Here is an 18,445-nt window from a genome sequence, read left to right as displayed (position 1 = left end):
TTTAAACAACTCCAAAAATATCCACGGATAAAACTTTCAGTCTTTTATTCATATATACATCTCCACCCATGGTGTGCCCTGAAAGTAATCATGATCATACACGTACGTACTTCCATTTTTATACTGTTTCAGCCTCTGTACAGGAGCTTAGGCTTAATTAAATTTACATCTACATCAGCAACATCTTTTTGCTTGTCCAAGGAACCGAGAACAAACATATCTGGGATGAGGTCGAGAGACTGGGAAGGACTAAAGAAATGAAGGAATGACAGACAGTGAGTGAAGGCATATACAGAAGCGCCTGCATTGGGATCGACTATATACAATACAAACCATTCATACAAATTAAGCTCTAAGATATAGAATTGAATACATTACTGTGTAATATAATGAGTGAGCAGTGAGTGAGCTCTCCAACCACTGAATCATATTAACACTACAGGAGACGGTGTGTGCGGAACCATCCAGGATTATTACATCAACAGAACAAAGCCAAAACAGCCAATGAACAAGAGTAGTTCATTGAGTTCTTAGGGTTCTTCTTTATTTAGGTAGAAAACATGCCCACTTGCTGGCTATTTTTCCCCAAATGAGGAGAGTTTCTTGTTCATATATGTCTCATCTAACATTGTCGTATCCTTTGATTTTGTATTTTCCAAAAGGCAGGATTCAGCAAAACTTGGGTTCTACGAGACCGCATACGAAGGGGTGGATGAAGGACCTTTTGATTTAGCTCAGAATTCAGCTCAGAATTGAAACTTCTCCACAACACAGTCGCTGTAGTGAACTCTTGGGTTTCTTCTGAACTGACCAGAGGGTAAAAAAAAACAAAGTAACTAAAATATTTGAGGTATTCAGGAAAAAAAAGGTTCTCAAACAAAACCAAGACTGACACCTTGCCTAAAAATAATAATGTTCGTAAGGTACGCGTGCAGAAACAAAAGATACATTTAATCAGAACTGGGAGGCATTGGGGTTAGGGCTGTAAAAACTAAAGAAACCTGTATTTCATATAGTGTGGAAAGAGTCCTGTCTTTGCCTGTGTTGTCCCTTAAATTAGCAACATCCGTCAGCCAGAAGGGAAGTATGGAGTGTCACTGTGGTAATTATAGTCTGGGCAAACTTTCTGCACCAGCTTGTAGTCGGTGCTGTAGAAGGAGATAAAGATGCAGATTACTTTGAAGGGCTTTGAGCAGAGCCAGGAGACATGGCTCTGTGTCTGCTCCTGGAAGCACGACTTGGCCGGGTCATAGTTGCATGGTGTGTTCTTGGAGCCCTTTTCCACTTTCTCGAACTCGATGCGGCAGTTGAAGGACTTGGAGTCCTTGGCGTCGATGACGGACTGCTGAGCCGTCACGTCAAACTCTACGATCTTGGTTGGTGGCACCAGGCTGACCGAGACGTTACCCTGGCCTGTTGCATTGTGCCTAAAGTAGACACTGAAGGTACCGTTACCATGGTCGACAATCTTTCCGGTGATGAGCAGATTGAGCTTGACGGTCTTGATGTTGGAATGGAAGTCCCCCCAGCCAAACATCTTTTTGAACTTTCCCGTCTTGACCATGGGCCGCCGTTTGGCCCTGGGTCGGGAATCCTGAACCTCTGTGGCATTCCTCAGCCAGTCCCATAGGTCCCATTCTGTATAGGGTTCTGGCGTGTCATAGCGTAGATCCAGGGCTGTCGCGTTCTCCTTTCCGCTTAGAGTCTGTGACAAGAGCCGGCTGATGGACAAGTCCTTGGTGCTTTCTGTCCATATGTGCTTTAATGTCGATTTGGGGCTTCCTGACTTAAGGAGGTCTGATTTGCTTGGGATGGAACCGTGAACGCTTGAAACCTGAAACAGAAAAGAGATCACTGTTTGAGCTGCCTGGTCACCAAAAGATCCCTGACAAACAACATTAAACAACCGAAGCATTCAATTGCAATGGCAGGAGAAATTTCAACAGATATTAATCTTCAATTTCACAGATGTTCAACCTCCAATTCTTACTCAAGCATTTCAGCCTCCCACTGAACAGATAGGACAAATAGAATTGGAGAGAAAAAGAGATAATCGATCCTGGCTGCAAGCTTCAATTTGGGAGCGTATTAGCCGACTAGAGCCGTCTGGGAAATGGAACAGAGTGTAGTGAATGAGAAAAACAATACAGCGATCAAAGTTGGAGGAGCATTGTCCTACACCACCTCCTTCTGCCTGCTGAACTTATCCTCATCTACTGCTATGTAGCGATGGTGAGGGGTTCTCCAGCAGGTCTGTCTGATAACGATAGCACCCATTCAGTGAGTAAAGAGCAGACTATTAACCAGCAAGTGCTCCTTCAATTGATGATTGATGAACCCCCACATACTCTCCATTTAGGGCCAATGAGTGGAATTAGGTTTGTACCGGGGTGCTGTGGATTGCCGTGACATTGATCGCCTGATTCCTACTGTAAGACGTGACAGCAGATCTGTCTTGCCGGGGTTTTTCACATCTTGCCGGCTGCCCCCAGGATCGATATTTAGAAAATAAGGTTTCAGAATTGCCACACAGCATGTGTCAGCATTAAGGGACACGCGACCTTGTTTTACACATTACATCGAGAGAGCCAGCACTGCTCGTTGAAGAAATTCATCATGAAACATGAAGCCGATCAATATATGATCTTACTTCTGCTTCACGTTGCAAATCTCACATTAATTACCACTCTTTGAAAGTCAAAGGGGGGGGTTCGCCTCAAATATAGTATGTACAGGCTTGACTGTGTATGGTATAATATTCATTCTTTAAACCTTTTTTTACTCACTAAATATCTTAACCGCTTATCCAATCAGGGTCGCGAGGGGGGTGCTCAAGCCTACCCCAGCTTTTCAATGGGCACAAGGCACACAGTAACGTCCTGGACGGGGCACCAGTCCATCGCAGGGCAGACACACATACACACACTCAGTCACCTATAAGGCAATTCAGTTTCTCCAATTAACCTGACTGCATGTATTTGGACTGTGGGAGGAAATCGGAGCACCCGGAGGAAACCCACGCAGACACAGGAAGAACATGCAAACATGCACAGGAATGACCCGGACCGCCCCACCTGGGGATCGAACCCAGGACCTTCTTGCTGGAGGTGCCCTAAAACTTTTTGTATTTAATTTTAAATAATAAATTCTTATAAACTGGGATTTCTTTCAATTCTGCTAGACTGGATTTAATTTAAGATTTTTTATTTATTTATTTATTCAGTCACATCTATTTGGGTGCTGGGGTGGCGCAGCAATAAAAGATGCTAGCCCACTACTGCTGAGATATGGCAATCTGGGGTTTGAATCTCAGCAGTGCTATCAGCCGATCAGGCATCTGCATGGACACAATTAACCAATATCCAAGGAAAAGGGGTGGCCAGAACAGCCTAGCCACTGAGAGGTGCATTTGTCAGTGCGCTCTTAATGCTGGTCCCAAGCCAGACAGAAACAGAGGGCTGCTATGCGGACCTGATCTGTTGTACTGACCCTTATATATATATATATATATGGGAGCAGCCGAAAGAAAAAAATCTATCAAAAAACGTATTTATTTATATTGATAAATCTCAATTCATAAATCATATTTAACCTCATTGGTGAGTACTTTATGGAACTACTTTTAGCAGCTATAACAACTAGTAGTCTTTTTGTATTTATAACATCAAACTGATGTTGCTTCCAAGACTCAATCAAAGACATCCATTCTCATCATCTTAAACTACTCCAGTGGTGCACTGGCAGTGGGCTTGGATCACTGCTTTCCATAAGAAATCTGCCATTTGAAGTGTCTTATTAAAGCTTGAAAAATAATGTGTGGTGTTAAAACAAATGGTTTTTCAAATGCCGTAAATGTTCAACACACAAAAAAAATGTCTCTTACATTCATCTGTGAAGCTAAATGACAGAACAAAAACTCTTTACTATTACAGCAAACTTTCTATTGTAATAGAGGAGTTTTTTATTTTATTTCTATACATGCAGTGATTGTCATTTCTTATCATTTAAAAACCACATTACAGATCACACTGATTAATGACCCCTCGTGACAGGACATTTGTTTTTCAGAAGAAAAAGGTATTTGAAAAAAAAAGTAATGAAGATCAATTACACTTCCAGTTATTCTTCATTTCACCTGGATTAATCTGAGAGTCGAGCCCTGCCCCATGTTGAACCGGTGTAATGATGTGAGTTTTATTACCAGTGAGCACTTGCTCGGAAAGGATGATTAAAGACTCGAGTCAATAATTTACGGCTAATAACTGGAGGGAAAAATATGTGTTCAGTGAGTGAGCGCCTCTGAAAGATCAATTTTGCAGATGGTTCACTACAGATCACACTGATGAATGAACCTTTACACAGACGGAGTGGTGCGCATATCTGAGCGTAGTTCATTATAAATGTCAGGGAAGCGAAAAAAGTCAATCTTTTATTGTCTGCTAGATGGGACTGTTGTTAGATAATATAATATGAGGTACATAAAGCCTAAACATTATCAAGCACTTGGGGGGACTTTATTTTGCTTTAAATAATAATGTTTACTAAATGCATTAACGTACTTATAAATATTTATTTTTTTATGTGGTTTTGTACTCATTTCAATTATTGCATTATATTTATTTACTTATTTACTTTATGTTAATGCATTATGTTAATATGTGTTTTTTTATTGGCAGGTAATTATTATTGTTCTTCATTAATGCATTAATGTACGTGTAAACAATTCTTGATGTTTTATTTGTTGTGCATTAAAAATTAATTTCTTTTAATTTTGATTTTATTTTTGATACAAAATTTTTTTTTATTTCAAATCACTGAGCGCAATGTAGTAACACCCCTGGAGAGGACGCCAATCCATTGCAGGGCCTCGCATCCTCCATACATAGCGAATCGTGTCTGTATGTTTGTATGTCTGTTTGGCTGATAGCACCACTGAGGATTCTAGTCATAAATCAAAGCAGTAGTGGGCTAGCACAATTTATCGCTGTGCCAACCCAGTGTCCTTTATGGTAATATTTACTTATTTATTTGTTGTATTTTATTCATATTTTTATTTATTTAAATGGAAATTGATTAGTTTTTGATGGTTTGTACTTTTTTCTATTGCCCTCCACTATTTGGTTTATTTGTATTCTTCTTATTATTATTTACAGTTATTTACAGTATACACAGTCACCTTCACAATTTTTGGCACCCCTGGTAAAGAATAGTAACAAGAGTGACTAGAAATTAATAGAGCAAAGTTATAGTGTTCTCCTATAACCTCGTTGGAGAAGGTTGTACAATCAGAAATGTTTGCATTCTTCTCACAGGAAATGTATCAGAAGCACATTTTGATTGCTCAATTTAGAGTTTTTGACTCCACTGTGTGTAAGTGCAACATTCAGTCTGTCGATCATGCCCATCTATTTTGGGCTGAGTGCCAGTCTCCCTGCTGGAGCTCTATGCAGCCAGCTGCAGTTCACCTGAGGGGAGCGGGCATCTGGTAAACATGGGCATGGGAGAGTGCTGGCACTGACAGGAAGCCAGGTGCAAACAGGTGGGCTCCACCGGGCACTTGGCTAGACCAGGTCAGCAGGAGCACATCGTGACTTCATACGTGTCTTAACAGCTCCGTTTACTCCAGACACATGTATGTGGACGACCATTCTAATTAGTAAATGTAGTTTATGACATAATTATGACATAATTTGATCTGAGTTGGGAGAAAGTTCAGCGGTCGGCACTGAAAAAAGGAAGGAATAAAACATTTAAAATGAGTCGCTGAACCAGATGAATAGTTATTGTAGCACTTATTAATTTAAATGGCTCTGTGGTGTGTTAAACCCAATCATATTTAATCAGGTTATTTGTCTTCCTCTATTACTGTTGCAATTTGCATGTTTTTACAGAAATCCGCCTCCTTACTTGTCCAACAAACCGTTCAGGAAGCAGAACCGACAAAAACTACTTTTCTTGTGTTGAAACAGAGGCAGATTTTAGCCGTAATTAAGGTTAGTGAATTAAATGGAATAATTACCGAAGCTCATTTAGAAAATGCAATTATTATATTGCCACACATTTGTGTTTCCATCTAAGTGGTAATTTGCTCTAATCAAGGTATTAATGTGCATCAATAAGCAAATTAAAGCGCTCGCTGGCATGTAAACTGTCACATGTCTGTTAGTGACTTCATGGCACTGGATTTTCTCGTCCTCTAACACGCGGATGGTTCGTTTTCTTTAAAAGTGATGCTCCCTTAAACTCTGAGAACTGTTCACTGGGTCAAAACGACCTTGTTAAAACACCAGTTTAGGGGTGTTACAGGTTCACACTGTTATTATAACAGTATTATAACCTGCAGACAGACAAAAACAATAAACTGGTTTTAGCTCGCAATCAGACTAAGCTGGTCAGGCTCTTCTGGTTTACCGTTTACCAGTTTAAGAGGGGGTTGGATGAAGCGCCACTTGTAAGACCAGTCCAACACCAGCTTTTCCAGTCTGGGTCAAACCAGCCCAAACCAGGTTACCATGCTTTTATAAACATGCTCTGTAAACCATTTTTAACTTGATCTGGACTAATGGTCAGAGCTGCTCAGACTCAGTTTGCGAGGGGTTTGGATGAAGCTCCACTTGTAGGACCAGTTTAACACCAGCTTTTCCACTCTGGGTCAATCCAGCCAGTTTTTAAGCCTGGTAATCAAAATGTAGGGTGTGACACACTGTATAACTACTATATAAAACATCTCAAGCTTGTGAGTTCAGATCTTAGCTCTGCAATTCATCCCTAGTCGCAGCACTGCAAGTTCCAAACTGGCTTTAAGAGAAATGTCAGTGCAGGAGTTGTTTGTCCAGTCCTATGTGGGTTGAATTTCCATAGATAAGCATCTACACACACGCGACAAGTACAGAAGAGGAGTGGAGAGGATGAACGAACGTAAATCCCCACAATCATGTTCCAAATCTGGTGACAATCCTTCCCAAAAGTGTGAAGGTTATAATAGTGTTTACATTTGATAGAGAAGCTCATTGTGTTTTATGAAATTAACATTTTATCCAAAGCAACTTACGATTGTGATCAAATACAACACAAGTAATTAAGAGTTAAGTGCAGTGCTCAGGGGACCCACAGTGGCAACTTGGCAGTAAGGGGGCTTGAACTGGCAGCCTTCTGATTACTAGTTCAGCACCTTAACTGCTGAGCTACCACTGATGTTTAGGTGTAGGGTGTCCACAAACAGGTAGGGGTAATAATAGAAAACCAAAAAATACAACACACACACACACACACACATGGTAATATACACTATATATGCCAAAAGTATGTGTACACTACTTCTATCATTAAGTTCAGATGTGTTACCACAACCATTGCTTACAGGGATACAGAAATAAATGCTTCCAATTTTGCTTCTAACCCAACTGGACACCTTTGGAATGAATTGGAATGTAAGTTTGAGTATTTCTGTAGCTCTTTCCATCCAACAGTAGTGAACAAATGCTGTTTTTACTAAATGGGCAAATTAAATGTACTTGTGGTAAGACTTTCTGTAAGAGTGGAGACGAGTCATTCCCATGGGTTTGGAATGGGACGTCCAACAAGCTCAAGGTTAGGTGTCCACATACTTTTGACCATAAAGTGTAGCTGTGTATACACCTCTGCTGTTCTAATATACTAAATGATACATTAAAGGAGACAAAATTCCCAAGAGGAGAAAGTCGAGTTTCGTCTCGTGCTGTTCTCAGTCCGAGTCTGATAAAACACATAAGCAAAAATGAAGATGAATTCCAGTGAATCCGTTGCTAGTAAAGCGTTACCTCCAATCCGAGTTGGTTAGCGGCAGTGCAGCGGTGTGGAGCCGCGGCCAATTAGCGCTGAAGCGCTGAGCTTTGGGATGCACGGGGCCCAATGGTGGAGCTGGACAGCTGCTAAGCAGCGGTGTAATATCACGCCGTGTCTTTGCACCAGAACTGACTAATGGCCTTGCAAGGAGCTGTTAGACGGACCATTAAAGAAGAATCTTTTGTCCAGCAAGTGTGTGTATAAGTACGAGTGTGAGTATAAGCGTGTGTGTGTGAGTGTGTAATTGACCACAGGCTCCTCTGAGACAAAACATAGGTGGTAAAATGTGGCCATAAATGAAACAAAAAACTTCACCAGTCGCAGCGCTAATGAATCTTATTCGTGGTCTAACTAGATTTTCCAACACAGCACACAGCTTTCATCGTCCGCCTGTGAAATAAGGACCAATTCTTTCCATTCTTTTCTTTTAAAACGCACCCAATTTGCTCTGAATGTATCCATAATCGTTACTTTGGCTCGCATGAATAGCGAGCTTAGCATACTGCACCAGGCTCATTATTATCGTGCGGGCAGAAACAAATTGGCATCCTTGCAGGGATTTTTAGATTCGTTTGAAATAACACTCAGCCGAGTCCTTTAACGATATCGGATTCAGTGCGGCGTTATGACTAACACCACGTCAGACAAAAGACTTTGGCCTTCTTTCTGATTTTGTGCTTTTTGAACAGAAATGCTGCCATGTAGCTCATCAGTGGAGTATTAATGGTCAACTACTGACCCTCACTTCTTATTTTTTACTTTCGACTGCTCCCATATTTAGGTCTCGCCACAGCGGATCTGTCTGCATATTAGATTTGTCTGGATTAACTGTCCTATTATTTATCCAGGCTTGGGACCGGCAGTGAGAGCACACTGACAAGTGCACCCTCACCTTGCATATGAGGCAATCATGTCAATGCACCACCAAGATCCAAACCTTGGATCTCTAGACCTCAGCAGTAGTGGACTAGCTTACTAGCTCGTCTGTTGGATCGGACCACACGGGCCAGCCTTCACCCCCACGTGCATCAGTGAGCCTTGACCGCCCATGACCCTGTCGCCGGTTTACCTCTTTTTCTTCCTTGGACCACTTTGAATAGATACTGACCACTGCAGACTGGGAACACCCCACAAGAGCTGCAGTTTTGGAGATGCTCTGACCCAGTCGTCTAGCCATCACAATTTGGCCCTTGTCAAACTTGCTCAAATCCTCACGCTCGCCCATTTTTCCTGCTTCTAACATCAACTTTGAGGATAAAATGTTCACTTGCTGCCCCACCTACTAACAGATGCCGTAATGCAGAGATAATCAGTGTTATTCACTTCACCTGTCAGTGGTCATATTGTTATGCCCGGTCGGTGTAAAAATATTTGAGTATATAAAATGTGAAAAACTGAAGGACCTCTGCACTGACTTAAAAAAATTAACTTTCCTCTGCTGTGCTCCGCCCAGCAAAAAAAAAAAACACCCTGGTAAATTCTCAGCTAGACTTAATATTTCATCATACCATCATTATATTCTCATATAAGTAAATGATTTCTGCATTTGTCAGACTAATCTGACACTAATTAATTCTGAATGCCATTAATTTACTTTATATTTCATCATCTTGAACGGCACGTTTAAAACATCGCTGTTGTTCTAGTCTGGCTGCAGGGAAAGCTCTTCTATAAGAAAATGTTTCACTCGTGTACTAAACTGTTCCAGGCATGTTCATGTACACAAAACGTGGTGAGAGAGAAGTAATTATATAATTATATAATAAACAGAACTGCATAATAAGAACAATATTTCAACAGTCAAACACGGCAGGAATGTAATGATGTGAGAGACACTATTGAGAAAATTTGGACACTATTGAGTGGCTTAGAGCATCTAGAGGACACCCACTCTGATACAAGGAGAACATGCAAACTCCACACAGAAAGGACCCTGACTACCCAGCCTGGGAAATCATACCCAGACTTTTCTTGATGTGAGGTGACAGCGATATTTACTGTGCCACTGTTCCGCCTCATAGTGCAACCAGTTATTTATTTATTAATTTATTTGTTTATTAGGATTTTAACGTCATGTTTTACACTTTGGTAACATCATGACAGAACAGGTAGTTACTTGATAAACAAGATTCATCAGTTCACAAGTTTACTGTCAAACAGTCATGGACAATTTTGCATCTCAAATTCACCTCACTTGCACGTCTTTGGACTGTGGGAGGAAATCGGAGCTCGGAGAAATCAGAAAATCGGAGAAATCGGAAACCCATGCAGACCCTGGAAGAACATGCAAACTCCACACAGAAAGGACCCGGACCGCCCCACCTGGAGATCTAACCCAGGACCTTCTTGCTGTGAGGTGTCAGTGCTACCCACTTAGCCACCGTGCCGCCCTAGGGCACCTAGAGAACACCCACGCTAATACAGGGAGAACATACAAACTCCACACAGAAAGGACCCTGACTGCCCAGCCCAGGGAATCCTACCCAGGTCTTTCTTGCTGTGAGATGATCGCGATATTTACTGTGCCAATGTTCTGCCTCAAAGTGCAACCAGTTAGTATAATAAGCAGGCACTAGTTGTGTCTCTCAATAGTTTTTTGTTTAAATGGTGATTAAAATAAGCCTGTTTGTTATTGTATGGTGTATTTACTAAGTACTTTGTGTAACGTCATGTACAGTTTAATAAAAAGCTGAAATCGTTCAGTGACAACTGATTAATAATAGCAGAATTAATGAATGCAATAATGGAAGCAAACAGAAGGGGGGCAATTACTTTCACAGCACTGTCTCTGAGTGCAGATTTTTTGCTGAGCAAAGCTGGACTCGGCTAACATATTTACCTGAGGGAATCTCCAGACTAATGTGTCCTGAGGCGCCATAAATCAAAACGGACTTTCCTTTGTCAGCATCGCAGATGGTCCAATCGGCCCAATTAAGGAGCGAGGAGGCGAATGAGAGGAGCGCGTTCAGAGCGTGAGAGGAAGCAGGAAAAAAGAGAACGTGGTTAAAATGTGGAGGGGTGGAGGAAGAGGGTGGCGGGTTAGGTGCACCTGTTCGGCTGTCATATCCGACCCCGTTCGGCTGTCTTATCCGACCCTGTTCGGCTGCCATATCCGACCCCGTTCGGATCAGCCGCTCTTCCTCTGAGCCGCGCTGAGCTCAAATTAATGATTGCAAACAAAAGCGGTGTGAGGATTCTCTCCTCTCAGCTATTTGCAGCCGCCTTCGCTTCACTTCTGGCCCTCTGAACTTATCCTCGGCGTCACACTTAATGAGATTTTTGGGATGGAGGAATAATAAAGTGGAGCTGAACTGCTCTTCTCCAAGCAAGCCTGATCTCTTTATATATCATGAACCCCTGTGTGGCATTACAGTCCCCATATATGCAGCACAAGGGTAGAGTCTGTCACTACGGTGTCTTCATAAGTCTTTTTAATATGTTGTTTGTGTTTGTCAGGTTTGTTTATTCTGTGCGCTTAATACAGCAAATATTACAATGTGACTTAACCTGATAGTAAATTATTCAATAAAAATGAAATAACATGGTTTGCAATAGGGCAGCACGTGGTGCAGTGGTATAGCGCTGTCGCTTCACAGCAAGAGGGGTTTGGGTTTGATTCCTCGGCTGGGCAGCCAGAGTCCATACTGAGTGGTGTTTGTTCTCCCTGTGTCTGTGTGTCTGCCTCTGGACACTCCGGTTTCCTCCAGGTACTTACAAAGTCATGTGTATGTGGAAATCTGTTCCCATTCAGTCAAAAACGCTTGTTGGACAAGGCTTGGCCCTTAACCAACATTCCAGTTAATCCTAAAGGTGTTTCATGTGGGGTTGTGGTCAGTCTGCAGGTCACTGAAGTTTCTTCACACCAAATCAATCCAAAGTGTTGCCATGAAAATGGAAGCATATCATTTATTTTCATACAGTTAATTTTAGGAACTGTTAGCATATATGACTGAAATTCTTTTACACCATATTGTCAAAAGTATGCGTACAACCCTCCTAATTATTGAGTTTAGGTGTTTCAGTCAGTTATTCTCTGATTGGCTGATGCATGAGTACATTTTATCTTCAAACCTAAACTTTTTATCCAGACGTTGGAGCATCATTTTGACCCGGTCAGTACGCCAGTCTATTGCAGGGCCTCGGCCATACCATCCCTAAACATAGCCAGTGATGTCTGTTTTGTCCCGACCAGCCAATAGCACCACTGGGGATTTGGATTCCAGATCCCAGTTTTAGTGGTCTAGCATAATTTACCACTGTGCCACCTGAGTTCCCCTAATAACAATAATAAATAATAGTAATAAAACCCCACAACCACTGGGATTCAGGCTGTTGGATGTCTACACACAGACATGACTAGTTATGTACATAATGTGGGTACTAGATTGCATGATATTACTCCATTATGCCCAGTGATTCCATGGAAACTGGACCCACCATGCCCCTGACCAGGATAAAGCAGTGGCAAAACATAAAAAAGAAATAAAAAATGAAAATAATAATATAAACAAATAATTAACCCCTCTTAGACATGATTAAACAGCACAGGTTAACTGAATATTTACTGTCAGTCTGGTCTAGTGGAAGACTTTCCATAAAAGGTCCAGGAGTCAGGTAAAGAACAGCGCTCTCTCCGGGGAGGCGGCACATTCTAATGCACGCACTGCTCTCCAAATCAAATTAAGCCCGTAATCCAATAAACTGCCATTTCTGCTGCGAGTGACCCCACAGGACCTCATTTCAAATCCATGACAAGCTTTAATCAATATGATTTAGTGGTTGAGGACACAAATAACTCAGGCGAGGAGGAAAAGTGCGGCTGACTGGCACGTCGAGGATTCACATCCACGGTTTATGGACGGCCTGCGGTTTGTAACGCGATGCATTGATTTGCGGACATAATGTGCCGCCGGTGGAGAAGAGGTGGGATGGAGAGAGACGCAGGGTAAGGAAATCTAGAGATACAAGCCGGTTTCATGGTTAGCCCTTGGAGGGACATTTAACTGAATGCCAGCGATCAATACGCCCATTGCTATTGACCACTTACAGTTTACAGTGTGGCACAGATCTACTGCCATCCACAACGACTGGATACATCTGATTCTCATTCAGTCATTGTAAACCTGCAGCGATCCTATCTGCAGCTGCACGGATAGTGACCGGCTGCCTTATTTATTCTTGTAAACATTGCAAAAACAAGGCAATTCTCTGTGTTTGAGCAAGATCCGTCTGATTTCCTTTTCTAGATTGCAGGATTAAAGCTGAAATGAAGAGCAAACACAAACCTGCATGTTCAAACCCAGCAGGATTTACCACATTTAATTTAGCTGCTTGATTTTGTTTTTTGTTTGTGTTGTGTGTATCTGAGACAAGAGCTCTTGATTTTTTTTAACCCTTTAAAGCTGCTCTGGTCAACCCTATAGCACATAGTGTGGAATATATATATATATATATATGTATCTCTAGATTTCCTTACTCTCTAGATTTCCTTATATATATATATATATATATATATATATACAGTATATATATATATATATAAATACAACTGTGTATCACTGAAAAGTACAGAGTTATAGAAATGCACCAAGAGTCTTTCTCTCCACCCATGATAAGTAGCACCATTTATATACGTATATATACTGTACATGCTGTACACATTTGGACACATGACCTTGAGCTCATTGGACATTCCATTTCCAAGCCAAATGCTATTATTGAATGATCTGTATGTGATCAGCTATAACAACAGCCACTATTCTGAGAAGTACGTGGGAAAAGTATTTGGGAATTTGTGCACATTAAATCAAAAGAGCATTTGTATGGCTGGGCACTGATGGTCAGAAAAGCCTCAATTGATGTTCCAATTAATTCCAAAGCTGTTCATTGAAGCTGATATAAGGACTTAGAGCATATTAAGTTACATTAATGAGTTCATACACAAGCAATGAAAAATTTTGAAAGCTCTACACAGATTTTGTGATGACCCCTAAAGACATTTTAAGTAAATTTAGGTCCCAAATTCTTCCCAAAGGAGTTTGATGGGGTTAAGGTCAGGTTTCTGTCCAGGCCACACATCACACTTGTCAAATCATAGAGAACAGTCCTGCTGGAACAGTAAGGGACCGGGACCCTCACAAAACTGTTGCCACCAAGAAGGAAATTTATTTTATACACTTTTTACCACTGAGTGTGGCTTACAAAACTGAAATTATTAATTAGGATGGGTGTCCACATACTTTTGGCCATGTAGAGAATCACAAGTACATTTTAACCTGTTAAAAACGTTGTCTACAAAACCATATTAATAAGGACTCTCAGTCTGAGTACACCAGGAGTTGAACCTTTGAGCCTGCAGCCCAATGCAATTTTCAGATGAAAGCCTGTTGACTCCAGCTGACACACACACACACACACACACACCAGGTCTACTGCACGCTGTATTTGTGTCAGTGTTCAAAGCCACCATGCTAAATCGGTGCAATTTCCCAAGGTCCACCAGGGACGAGCTCTACTTACTGCACATCCTGCCGAACAGTAGCAGGACAGAGAAAAATCAAAACCTCAACAGTCTGAAATTACAACACAATACACTGGATTCCTACTGGAACAGGTCCAAGACAATTAAAGTTAATATATATTTAATAATAAGTGCACGTAAGGAGTGGCATTACAGTGCAGCTGGTAGAGTGGGTACCAAAAATAATGTGGATCCTGTGAACATCAATCCTTGTCTGAAATCCCTGTATGGTCACCCTGGGTCAGCACTGGTTTTATCTAGGTACTGCATTTTCCTTCCTCCTTCCAAAAACATGCAGAAGGTGGACTGACCGCTTAGAATTCCTTTTGGTTGTGAGTAAAAAAAGCAAATGTGTAAGTGTTCATGCAGACACCGAGTCAAGACTTCAGGTAATGCTGATATCAAACATCAGATTGAACGATAAAATGTGTTTATGGTGTAGTGTTTGGTTGTTCTTTTTACTTCTAAAGGAGGAAAAGCATATCAGAATGGCCAGCTTGTCAAATCTTAAGGTGGATGGGCTACGACCATAAAATTCCACTTTTGTCAGCAAGAAACAAGAATCTAATGCTGCAGTGGACACAGGCTTATCAAAACCAGACATATTAAACAAGTGTTGCCTGGTCTGATAAATTTCAATTTCTGTGGCACACAAATGCTAAGGTCACTGGGGGTGCAATGGGTAGTGCAAACAGGGCCTTCGTTCAATGCAGTCAGACCATTCAGAGCTGCTAAAATTGCCCTAGGTTTGAGTGTGTGTGTGTGTGTGTCTGCCCTGTGATGAACTGGCGACCTGTCTGGAGAGCGTCCTACCATTTGCCCAATGAAACCCTGACCAGGATAAAGCGGTGGTAAAACAGATGATGAATGAATGAATAAATGTTGGAATTATTAAAAATAATAATAATATTATATTGTACATATATTGTATTTTGTATATAATTAGAAAGTGCTTTTAATTAATTAATTAATTTTATTTTATTTTTTAATGCAGGGTAAGAACAGATATATTCCCAAAATACATTTTCACTAATCATATTTTTTTTTCACTAATAAATCATATTTAATTTAATCTGCTATTAAATTCATTTGGGAAAAAATGTTTTCCCTTAATTATACACAAACGGTGAAATAATTGGTCTGTTCTGGCATCTGCTACTGAAAATAATCAAACATGACTGATCCCTTTTTTTTGCTAAATATTCTGAAACAAACAAAAGAATAACTATGAGGCATTAATGCAAACTGCTTTATCCTGGCCAGATGTGGTGTGTCCAGCACTAACTGAAAACACTGACCGAAAAAAACAAAGAAAAAAAATATGTAGACTATAAAATGAATGGAAAGTGAATGAACTTTAGAGACAGTGTTCACACTATCTGAACAGGACATTCACTGAAAACACGGTGATACGATCTCAGCACATGAATCACAAACAGTAGTGGAACTTCCTAACCCCCGCTGGCTGTGTTTTTCAGGATCTGACCCCTGTCAGCCCATCAGATATGGGACACGTCTCAGCGTAGCCCAGAGGAGCTTCAGCTCCAAATGTCACTGCAGTGATATCTGAGCCAGATATACATGACCCCTTTAACAGAAAAATTTATTTTATACATATATATATACAGTGTATCACAAAAGTGAGTACACCCCTCACATTTCTGCAAATATTTCATTATATCTTTTCATGGGACAACACTATAGACATGAAACTTGGATATAACTTAGAGTAGTCAGTGTACAGCTTGTATAGCAGTGTAGATTTACTGTCTTCTGAAAATAACTCAACACACAGCCATTAATGTCTAAATGGCTGGCAACATAAGTGAGTACACCCCACAGTGAACATGTCCAAATTGTGCCCAAAGTGTCAATATTTTGTGTGACCACCATTATTATCCAGCACTGCCTTAACCCTCCTGGGCATGGAATTCACCAGAGCTGCACAGGTTGCTACTGGAATCCTCTTCCACTCCTCCATGATGACATCACGGAGCTGGTGGATGTTAGACACCTTGAACTCCTCCACCTTCCACTTGAGGATGCGCCACAGGTGCTCAATTGGGTTTAGTCCATCACCTTTACCTTCAGCTTCCTCAGCAAGGCAGTTGTCATCTTGGAGGTTGTGTTTGGGGTCGTTATCCTGTTGGAAAACTGCCATGAGGCCCAGTTTTCGAAGGGAGGGGATCATGCTCTGTTTCAGAATGTCACAGTACATGTTGGAATTCATGTTTTCCTCAATGAACTGCAGCTCCCCAGTGCCAGCAACACTCATGCAGCCCAAGACCATGATGCTACCACCACCATGCTTGACTGTAGGCAAGATACAGTTGTCTTGGTACTTCTCACCAGGGCACCGCCACACATGCTGGACACCATCTGACCGAAACAAGTTTATCTTGGTCTCGTCAGACCACAGGGCATTCCAGTAATCCATGTTCTTGGACTGCTTGTCTTCAGCAAACTGTTTGCGGGCTTTCTTGTGCGTCAGCTTCCTTCTGGGATGACGACCATGCAGACCGAGTTAATGCAGTGTGCGGCGTATGGTCTGAGCACTGACAGGCTGACCTCCCACGTCTTCAACCTCTGCAGCAATGCTGGCAGCACTCATGTGTCTATTTTTTAAAGCCAACCTCTGGATATGATGCCGAACACGTGGACTCGACTTCTTTGGTCGACCCTGGCGAAGCCTGTTCCGAGTGGAACCTGTCCTGGAAAACTGCTGTATGACCTTGGCCACCATGCTGTAGCTCAGTTTCAGGGTGTTAGCAATCTTCTTATAGCCCAGGCCATCTTTGTGGAGAGCAACAATTCTATTTCTCACATCCTCAGAGAGTTCTTTGCCATGAGGTGCCATGTTAAATATCCAGTGGCCAGTATGAGAGAATTGTACCCAAAACACCAAATTTAACAGCCCTGCTCCCCATTTACACCTGGGACCTTGACACATGACACCAGGGAGGGACAACGACACATTTGGGCACAATTTGGACATATTCACTGTGGGGTGTACTCACTTATGTTGCCAGATATTTAGACATTAATGGCTGTGTGTTGAGTTATTTTCAGAAGACAGTAAATCTACACTGCTATACAAGCTGTACACTGACTACTCTAAGTTATATCCAAGTTTCATGTCTATAGTGTTGTCCCATGAAAAGATATAATGAAATATTTGCAGAAATGTGAGGGGTGTACTCACTTTTGTGATACACTGTATATATATATATATATATATATACACACATACATAAATTATAGTGCTAAATTATATAGGCCACACCCAAACAGATATATACAAACAGATGTATACAATTATTCACTCACTCACTCACTTTCTAAATCGCTTATCCAATTAGGGTCGCGGGGGGGATAAGGGGGGGGGGGGGGGGGGGGTGCTGGAGTCTATCCCAGCTTATCAATGGGCACAAGGCACACAGTAACACTCTGGACGGGGCGCCAGTCCATCAAAGGGCAGACACACATATACACACACGTACACACACCCATTATAGGGCAATTCAGTGTCTCCAATTAACCTGACTGCATGTTTTTGGACTGTGGGAGGAAACCGGAGCTCCCAGAGGAAACCCACGCAGACACGGGGAGAACATGCAAACTCTGCACAGAAAGGACCCGGACCGCCCCTCCTGGGGATTGAACCCAGAACCTTCTTGTTGTGAGGCGACAGTGCTACCAACCGAGCCACCGTGGCACCCTACAATTATTCATAATAAATAAATTACATGCTTTTACTTGATGCCAACAGTTTAGGGAAGACCCATTTCTGTTCAAGCATGACTGTGCTTCTGTGCACGAAGCAATCTTCCTATAGTCTTAGGGTTTGATCAGTCTGATGTGATACTCCAGGAGCCCATACAGAGCCCCGACCTTGGACTTATGACCAGGCCTTCTTCCACAACATCAGTGCCCGACCTCACTAATGCAGTTTTTCTGAATGGACACAAATTCTTATATACACACTCCTAACTCTTGTGGAACAATGGGGGCTTTATAGCCACAAAAGTAGGGTCAGGGGGTTTGTATTAATGCCTACAGATTTAGAATTGGATGAATGTCATGTTTAAGATCAGGAGTCCT

The 18,445-nt window shown here is 41.7% G+C and overlaps 1 protein-coding gene across 1 annotated transcript in view; it reads right to left on the bottom strand.

The window, feature by feature from the left end:
• Positions 1–992: 992 nt before the first annotated feature.
• nxph1 (neurexophilin 1) overlaps positions 993–18,445 on the bottom strand; it is a 39,008-nt gene continuing 21,555 nt past the window's right edge. The window contains exon 2 of the mRNA XM_062989754.1: positions 993–1,834. Coding sequence (XP_062845824.1) covers positions 1,070–1,834 — 765 coding nt within the window. The 3' untranslated portion in view covers positions 993–1,069. The remainder of the gene's footprint in view (positions 1,835–18,445) is intronic.

Source organism: Trichomycterus rosablanca, chromosome 2, assembly GCF_030014385.1.
Source record: "Trichomycterus rosablanca isolate fTriRos1 chromosome 2, fTriRos1.hap1, whole genome shotgun sequence".
Lineage (NCBI taxonomy): Eukaryota > Metazoa > Chordata > Actinopteri > Siluriformes > Trichomycteridae > Trichomycterus > Trichomycterus rosablanca.
This window is presented reverse-complemented; position numbering and strand designations above follow the sequence as displayed.